Here is a 9,542-nt window from a genome sequence, read left to right on the forward strand (position 1 = left end):
TTTTCCATTTGCAAAGTTCTTTAATATCCGACTTAACAGAACATAGCCAGACTCTCATATCTGCTTCTGCATTTAATCTGCTGTTTCGGTTGAATTATATGAACAGAATCTGGCTTCACACAGATATGTAGTTGGAAAATATAGAGGTATTTTAAAAGCTTTTCAGATATTATTATATTATTCGGATATTCTTCTACGCCAAAACTCACGCAGTAGTTTCTTAAAGGCTGGTTGCAATGTGGAATCTGAAATCGTACCAGTGAATATTTTGTACCCTTTACCTTAAAATCCACTGGTCTATCTTGCACACTGCATGCATTTTTCACCTGTGCTTGATTTTGTAAAACCGCATAATGGTCATGTGGACAAGATTTGTTCACTGAGTTATGCAAACTTTTCAAATGTTGACACGTTTCGTTATATAATCTTTTAAAAACCACATTTTTAAAATTTAGATATAATTGACATATAACATTACATTAGTTTCAGGTGTATAAAAGTCACATTTTTAAATATCACTTCTGATCTCAAAACAAAAGTCCACTTTTGGAGAAGTTGTCACACTCACGATGACAAATGTAAGTTTTCAAAATTCTAATTTTCACTCGAAAGGTTGAATATATCATTGGTAACAGACACTGTCAGTTATTTCCCTTGAAGTCAGTTCTAAGAAAACGTCTGAATAACGAGTACCCAAGTCTGAATAACTGTGGTGCTCCCGCCACAGACCTTCGAGGACCACAGAGGAAACTGGGAAGTCAGTCCCGTGTCACTTGAGCACAGGGACCAGGAGGGCGCCCGAAAGGGGGCCCCTGTGGCCTTGGCGGGGCTCTAACGAGGCACAGACACACTCAGTCTACACCTGTCCCCTGTGGTGATTTGTAAATGGAGCTTCTTGTTTCCCTGTCACCATCTATTTGCCTTCTGGAACACTCCAAGCATGTTTTTGGGGTCCTGTGCAGACTGCTGAGGGATCAGGGCCTCCTCCCAGCTGCAGTGGTATCCCACAGCCCTGGGGTCCCAGGAGGAGGAGCCGGGCCCACAGCGGGCAGGGCAGGTGGGAAAGGGGCAGGGGCCGCGGTGGTTCCCCCCACACCCACCTGGAGTGAGAGGCCGCCATGGCAGTCCCTGGAGCTCCTTCTGAGGAGGAGTCAGGGCGCTGGGTCACTCTGTTTCACCTCTGGAGGGACAAGGCTGGTGGATCTTCAGTAAGTGAAGCTCTTCCAGGAGTGGAGGTGGAGGCTGGGTTGAGAAAACTATCCAGGAAAGATCCGTGTGGAAGCTGACTCATGACTGTGCTGCTGCGACCTGGACGTTGGTCAGTGTTTACCTGGCGTCGGACACCGGCCAGCAGAGGACTTTAGCAACAACATATATTGTATGTGAAACGTCTTTCACTCACACGAAGGGAGCTCGCTTCTCTCCCCCAGAGACCTTGCGTGTGTGTGTTGCGGTAAAATTGTTGTTCATAATGCGGTGAGTTTGTGTCCAGAGACGTCTGTATTCATACATCTGTATCCACGGATCATGTGTGTTTATCCGTTACGTAGATAAGCAGCAGTGGCAATGAAAATTATTTACTCCAGGCCTCAAGAAGATGATGTTAATAGTAAAAGTATGTGGAGAAAGACCATTTCCTTCTCTTCTTCCTCTAGTCTAAAAGTAACTTCACGATCAGGTGATATATAAACACGGCAAAAAAAAATCATTAATTAGCGTGGAGTAAAGTGAAGAAGATGTCTCGTATCCTCTGCTCCAGAAATGGTTATTGATGATTCTATGCATCTTCAAGAGAGAGGCTATATATTGAAGAAAAGGATTACACACACACACATATCTCCTTTTTAAAAAATTTATTCTTTTAAATGAAAGGATGGGAGTATTTGAACAGGAAAAGCTCTGTCTCCTTACGTGAGCCTCGTCTTCGGCCCCTCGAGTGTGAGCACAGACTCCAGCACACGGATTTGCTCTATGATTTACACACGTGGAGGTTTGGTGCCGGAGGACAACTTCTTTGTTATAAGAAAACTTCTGGAACCTAGAGAACTGCTTTCCTTCTCAGTTTATCTGGTTATTAATCTTCTTAAAAGCTCAAGACAAATAGAGTTCCCCTATCTGAGACCTTCGTGGCGTCCCCGAGGTGGTAAGACTCACTCCCACGGCGTTGTCCTCACTTTCTGATTTGTCATCAATTCTTAAGAGCAGTCCAGCAAAGGTTTATTTAGTATAGCCCTCCGTTGATTTTATAACCAACTGCTGACTGCTCAGGACATAAAACTCTCGATGATTTACAAGTACTAAGTGGGCAAGAAATCCATAAATCACATCGTATAATAAGAGACTGTAGGTGCACACACGTGCATGCACGCGCACACACACACACACACGTACACATCCACTTTTAAAGGAAGAATTGTAGGCACGTCCAGAAAATATATTCGTTTTTAATTTGAGGAGAGCTGAGAACTCACTGGTGAGAGGCCCACAGTCCGTAGCCTGTGCGAGATAAATTGTGCCAGACCATATTTTAATGCAGAGCAAGAGGCCCTGCGCTTTGTTTCTTCGAGAGGAGACTGGTTTTCACTGCTGAAAGGCTCAAAGGAGTTTTTATGGTCTCTGAAGGAAAGAACATTTTTTTCCAGAAAGTTTTGCTGACCAAGCCAAAAATGCTAAAGGTTGTCGGAGTTTTCTGATACTCTTAAAACTGTTCTGCAGCGGCTGTTTCTCAACTAAACACTCACTTAAAGCTCTCTTTTTCCTTTTATGTATGTTTTTTTCCTAAGCCTATGTCTAGAAAATCTCTAATAATATGCTAAAAGTAGAAAAAATAAGGTTCTAATTCCAGTGGAGGACTAGAGTTTCAGGGAACTGGCAGAGAAGGAGGTATGAAGTGAAAAATCTTGAAAAACACTTTTGCTTGGAAACTGAAATTTAGTAAATATGAATCTGCTACCACGAATAGTTTGCCAACCATCTGCCTCCCAAAATATAGTATAACATAGCTAGAAATTTAGAATGCATTTCGCAAAAAGCTAATCTCTTTTGGATCTTGATTCAAATAAAACCAAGAGGTAAAAATAAATAGAGAAAATTGGGGAAAGTAAACACTGACTAAATATTTGATGACGTTAAGGAAGTATTGTAAATTTGGGGGGTGTAATAATGGTGGTGTATTTTTTTTTGAATCTTTATCTTTTAAAGATACACAATGAAATATTTTAGGATAAAATGATTTGATGGTTTGGATTTGCTTTTTAAAAATCCAGTTGGGTTATACAAATATCGAATCATTATGTTGTACACCTGAAACTCATATAATGTTGCATGTCAGTTATACCTCAATAAAAAAAAAGAAAAAAGCCTTTAAAAAATAAAATAAAAAGGTGAAGAACTCTGAAGAAATAATAAAAATCCAGTTGGGGAATTGTGGGTGTGAATGAAACAAGATTGGTCGTGAGATGTGGCTGGGTGATGGCTGCGTGGGGTTTCATATATACTATTCTCTCTACTCTTGTATTTGTTTGAAATTTTTCATAATGTAGAAAACAACAAAACAGCTAAGTTGAGCTAGAATGGTCCTTTATTGTGTGAAGGGTACTTCTATTCATCTCATATTTGTTATTCGACAGGAACAGAGTGTCAGTCCTGGAGAGGGCTCTGGCAGGGGCCTTTGGTGCCTGTGGAGTGGCGTGAGCTGCGGCCTCTGCAGACAGCGCCCCGGTTGTGACAGGGGGTCACGACTGAGAACCGGGCCTCGCCGGCCTCCATGATGCATGCAGGAACCTCTCTTCTCTCGGTTGGTAAGAAGGCATCTACCCCATGATTACAGTGAGGAGCTACTGTTTGGGGAGAAACGCCAACTGCCGGGGGGGTCTGGGGCTTCAGCGAACCCTCCCCCTGAGATCTGACTGACAGTAAAGGAGGCCAATGACAAGCCCCCGAGGTGGAAGCTGGAACCAGACGCCCACAGCCAGCTCTTCACAAGCAAGAGGCTTTATTTTTATACTGTACCCCTCTCCCCAAAAGAGTGGGGAGGACATTTAAAGGGCTGGTTTTGTGGCAGAGAGCCACCGGTGCATTTGAAACTTAGACTGGAGCCTGGCTCAGTGGAGCATAAGAGAAAAGCTGCCATCTCTCGGAGGCACGCCACCTCTCTCAGAGCCCCCACGGACTTCCGCGGAAGAGAGTAATGCAGACCCAGTTGCACAAGACCTCGGCCCTCTGTTTGCCCAAGGGGAGGAAAAAGAAGAATTGCTTTGTGACAGCGTCTTCCCCTTGGCGGCTGGGCCTCATTTCCCAAGCCTGGTTGATTCCTTTCCTGCCCGATCAGATGATCCGTTGTCATCCGTCTCTCTAGCCCACTCCATATGGGCTCCCAGGAGATGTTTCCAGATAATGTTAAGTTCTTAAGAAACCTGTCTCCATTGATTAACAAGACCTTTTAGCCTCACTTTGAATTCTATCTAGATCGCCAAAGCATGCCCACCCACAGTGCCCTGCCAAAGGCTGAGGGAAGAAGAGAGGGGTGTCTCCTGGTGTCCTGGTCACTTAGACCTGGGCTCTGCCAGCACAGCACATTGGGTGTAAATATTACACCCAATGTATTTCTGGGTCTTGTCCTACCAGTAAGAATCCAGAATCAGATGGCAGCTGCCTCCTCATTAAAACTGCTCAGTGGCTTTGCAGCTGCTCTGCAGAGCCAGACTGAAGCATTTGACGAGGCGGACAAGGCCCCTCAGGTTCCAGACTGGACACTGAACCTTAAAGCATGTGCCCCAAGCCAGGACCACTTCTCACACGGATAACCTCAGCGTGGAGCACACAGCCAGGGCCAGATAGACTCCCATTAACTATCCCCAGGTCACAGTGCTCCCTTCACCCCATAGGATACTGGAGAGAGAATGATGAAAGGCACATAGCCACACGACAAACCAGAAACTCTGCCAGGAATGTGTCCTTGCTGGTCAAGGGACCAAGTAAAGACCTGGTGTCAGAGTCCAAGAGCCACTCGGGGGGCTTCCCATCATGCTGGCCCCTGCAACCCCCAAATAAAGAGAAAAAGAGAGCATCATGGGGTTGTCCCAAGCAAGAGGGCAGGGTGTATTTCCTGGGTGTGGGAAGGCAGCTGTGTCTGAGGGCTGAGGCCGCACTGAAATGAGGTTGGCAGCCTCCAGGCTGCGTCCTGACACCGCCTCCCACTCGGGGACTGGCCAGGTGTCTGCCGCCTCCCCTTGATCTAGGTATCAGCTTCTGTTCCCTCAGCTCCCAGGACAGTCTTCAGAGGTCCAGAGACACCGGGCGCCTGGCCATCCGAGTGAACAGTGCTCCCCGGGGTTACTCAGGGCAATGGCCCTCGGGACCCTCCAGACTCATCCAAATCCCCGGCCCCCTCACTGGCATCAGAGAATAATTGATGAGGATCTGTCTCCCCAGCTAGACTGAAGCTCTGCGAGGGCAGGGCCACGTCTGCTCTCCTGCTGGTTTGGTTTCTCACTGTCATATCCCCACCTGCTGGCCCGGGTCCTGACACAGTGGATACTTAATATGTGTTAATGAATGAACAAATTCCCATCTTCGGACCCCCTGACTTGCGGGCCGGCCTCCCACCTTCAGCCACTAGCTGTGACACACTGTTTTCGGAAGCATCAATTACCTGCGTGGTAGCACTTTCTGTCTTGGAACAGGGACGGTTGGTGCCAAATGACTCTGCTGCCTGAAAACTCCCCAAGGCCACTCCCTGCCTATGGGACTCCTGGCATCACCAAGACAAATCGGCTGTCCTATCCTCTCAGCTTCCATACTCGGAGGCCCTTTCCTAACATCTCTTTCCAATGTGAGCGACCCTTGATGCTCCTGTAACCCCAAGCCAGGAATGTAAGGCCATGGGGTGGGTGAGGATGAGGAGGGAGCGGGTGGGAGGGCAGGCATGCAGCCTCCAGAGTCACTGCCTGTAGGCATGCTCGGCCATGTTCCTGTCACCAAACGTCCTCCCCAGAACCCACGGCCCTCAGCTAGGAATCCAGTGTTTCGTGAATACATTGAGTATTAAAGCTAGTTTCTCTAAACTGAATGGTATTTTTCCATCACCTTCTATCATCAAACACTAAAAAGAATTCTTGTTTTAAAATGTTTTTTCCGTAAGATGTAATATAAATCACAACAATAATATACCAAGCTTATTTTAATCATATCCTTGGAAAACTAGATGCTTCTGATAAAGAAGTAGCAGAAATCGCTCCATATACAGACATGGTACCAACGTCAAAGGCTTTCTCCATCCTGCCTTCCTTTGGAATGAGCCCCCCTTACCTTGAGCGGCCTTACCTTTGTAGCCTAAGGAAAATATTTTCTTTTAGAACCTAATGGTTTAACCTGTCTCTCCTATCGTCTGTGAGTCTGCTCTGGTTGTTTACGACACAGTCCAGATGCAGGAAGCTTAAGGGCACTGAAGTTTTTCATAAAGAAGCTGAGCTTGTCTTGGCCCACACAGATTGTTTCCATGATTTGTGATCTTCCAGGTGTCGACACGGCAGCTCTATTTCATCTAATTCAACAGAGCTCCTCCGCAGGTGCGAAGGGAAACCCCGTGTTCTGTCGGCCGCTGGGCTGGGTGGTTTGTGCCCAGCGCAGATGCCAGCCTGGGGCAGACGCGTCAAGCTTCAGCCTTGCCAAGGAGAACACCAGCAGCCCCAGAGTCACTGTGACCCAGGGATAACTTAAGATTTATTGACATCATTCCCCTGTTATTGTTTATATTGTGCGGTTTCGCCAGCTATCCAATACTGTTCTAACAGGAGACATTCTTTATTTCATGTTATGTATTTTTTTTGCAGCCTTTAGGATACTTAGTGTCCTCAAGGGACACAGGGTGGCAACCCGGCTGTTTGGGACATGTGACTCTTCTCTGGGGGCCGAGAACATCTCCCGTTGAGCCTGTTTTCTCTTCCCTCCTTCCTTCCCAGCCCCTACTCCCACTAGACAGAAACTCCCAAGGTCACAGCAATGTCATTCCTCCCTTGGCTGCTGGAGTTACAATTGAGACACAGTGCCTTCCGGTAGCGAAGAGGCGCACAGTGGGAAAACAGGTGAAATGCCTGCTCCCTGACCTCGTGAAGGGGATTCCAGCTGTACTGGAAGGGAATTTCCTCGTCCCAGCCTAATTTTTACTAACCTGAGACATTTCACTTCCCACTTCCTCCTCCCCCACGCTGCATGGTGTCTGTCAGGCTGTCTGGGCTGCTGGGCTGTCTAACTTCTGAAGGTCAGCGCAGAGTACACTGCAGTCGTCAGCAGCCATGACTCAGCGTTGTTCCCCGGGCATCACAGTCTCTAACGAGAGAGAGAGTATATTTCCTCATAGGAGGGAGGAGAGAAGGTGGCAGAGTCCACATCTTCCAGCTGTGTCTCTTCTAGCTGCTCAGCATCAGGGCTGGACCTGAAATGCGAGCAGAAAGCACAGATGCATTTCAACCCACAGCCCCACTCAGAACCGACGCCACCATCCTGGAAACAGGTACACAGAGACTCGCATTCTCCCCCCACCTTCCTTACAGAACAGACACAGCCATAGACCGTGACCGTGACCGCTGGAAGGGGTTCGTCCCCACTACACACACCATACCTGTCATTTCCACCATCCGTGAAGGAAAGGTAGTCCTGGTCATCAACAAAGGCGGCGTTCTCTGGAGGGTAGATGGTGTAGTACTGAGGAGGGCTCGGCATGGTGGCCACCGCCCCTCCAGAGGGTATGAGACTGCAGGGGTTCACCACTGGCTGCAGGTAGGTGGTGTTCATCCCAATGGGCTCCTGAGAGCCATAAGGAGGAGGGATATATTGCACCACGGTGGCCCCATGGAAAGTGATGGGTTGGTTGATACCAGTGAAAACAAAGGATTGCCCTCCGGCCGTCTGCTCCGCATCCAGGACCCTTTCCTCACTTTCTTTGCACAACTGGCAGGAAAGCATTTTGAACTTGCACACGGCAATCAGGATGAACGTCACCCCGACTGAGAGCAGGATGGGCCCAAGGAGCTGGGTCCATTCAAAGTGGGAGACACCTTGGTACTTGATCCAGCCCATGACGGTGAACGTGATTCCCACCAGACCCAGGAAGATGCCCGAGAAGAGCAGCGTGGCCCCTGCCTTGTCGTCATCGGACACCTGGATGTCGGCGGTGCTGGGTGTGTAAGGCGTGAGAGAGAACACGTTGAGAGGGAAGTCTTCCAAGCATCTGCTGCTCTGCTCCATCGTTCCGCACGCCATCACCCGCTTCTTGGAGGGGAAGGGGACTGAGAGCTCCTAAGAGCAGAGCAAAGGAATCGGGCTCCGATTAGCTATGGAAGAACTTTGGGCTTCTGTGGTTAACAGAGTATAACAGGCAGAGGGCTAAACTTTGTTTAGAAGAACAAAGGTCTAAGAAACGAGGCCTGAAGTTTTCTCATATATTGTCAATAATTGAAGGTCTCTGTTTTGCAATTCAGCAACAAGCTGTCTCTCTCACTCACATTCATTCATTCACTCATTCAAAAAGTGTTTATTGAGCCCGTCTTATGTGCTAGGAGGCGCTTTTCTAGACACTCAAGGCCCTGTTTGCCTCCTCCCGAAGCCAAGATTGTAGAAACGGCCGAGTGACCTCCAGGGCCTCGAGCAGTGCGGGGGGCCTGGTGTGTCCACCATCCGCTCAGGAACCTAACCCAGTTTTCCTACTGGGTCAGCTCATTAGCAACAGGCAGACGCCTATTTCATACTGTCTGTGTATCCCTGCCCACTTCGGGAATCTCCAGTTGTGATGACACTTAAACTTTCCTAAGTCTCACTTATGAAAACGCCGAGGTCCTGCTGTTTTCTGGCCTGCCCCAGGTGCCTTTTGCTTTCAGCATTTGGGGAATAACTGCAGCTGTGGGAGAGGGAAGACAGCAGAGGAAACATTTCCACGTGCTGCATCGTTGGCAGAGGTTGAATGAGCAGCAGGAATGGCCTGACGTCTCTGGAACATGCACTTCAGACTCTCCCCACCCCCTGGGAGGGCAGCGCAGTGCCTGGTTTCCAAGGTGTGAACAGTTGCATCTTCAAGCCTGCTGCGTTTTGCAACCAAACCCAAGCTGATTTACAGAAGAAAGCTTGATCTTCAATGACGTTATCTGCCATTCATAACTACAGAACTTCAAAACAGCCCTGTGAGTTTCCTCCTCCACAGGATGGTTCCTGCAGCCCTCTGCCCTTCCTAGACAGACCTATCCAAACAGCAGTCTCTCTACAGTGGTTAATATTCCATCAGCTCCCTCTTGCAGCGTTGCATAGAACGTCCAGGAAAGGAGTCGCCCTCTTTCCCCGGGCAGGGCTTCCCAACTTCCCTGATGATAAAAATCACCCAGCCACTTTAAAAAGGCGAAGTCTGAGTCCCCAACTCAACCAACAGAAGCAAAACTTCCAAGGGATAGTAAATGTGAGGCAACTCTTATCAATGGGGCTGTTTGGAAACTGTAAGTCAAGTTAATCCCAAGTGCTCCGGGGAGGCCAGGAGCCTTTTTTCCCCACCAAAA

The 9,542-nt window shown here is 48.1% G+C and overlaps 1 protein-coding gene across 1 annotated transcript; it reads right to left on the bottom strand.

Moving 5' to 3' along the window:
* Window positions 1-3,979: 3,979 nt before the first annotated feature.
* On the bottom strand, window positions 3,980-8,414 carry TMEM174 (transmembrane protein 174). Its single transcript, XM_001504010.4, has 2 exons — window positions 7,622-8,414; window positions 3,980-7,435 (listed from the first exon to the last, which is right to left on the bottom strand). Exons 1-2 carry the CDS (start codon window positions 8,260-8,262, stop codon window positions 7,330-7,332), a joined length of 747 nt encoding a protein of 248 aa, XP_001504060.3. The 5' UTR covers window positions 8,263-8,414; the 3' UTR covers window positions 3,980-7,329.
* Window positions 8,415-9,542: the final 1,128 nt, after the last annotated feature.

This window comes from Equus caballus, chromosome 14 (assembly GCF_041296265.1).
Source record: "Equus caballus isolate H_3958 breed thoroughbred chromosome 14, TB-T2T, whole genome shotgun sequence".
In the NCBI taxonomy this organism is placed as follows: Eukaryota; Metazoa; Chordata; class Mammalia; order Perissodactyla; family Equidae; genus Equus; species Equus caballus.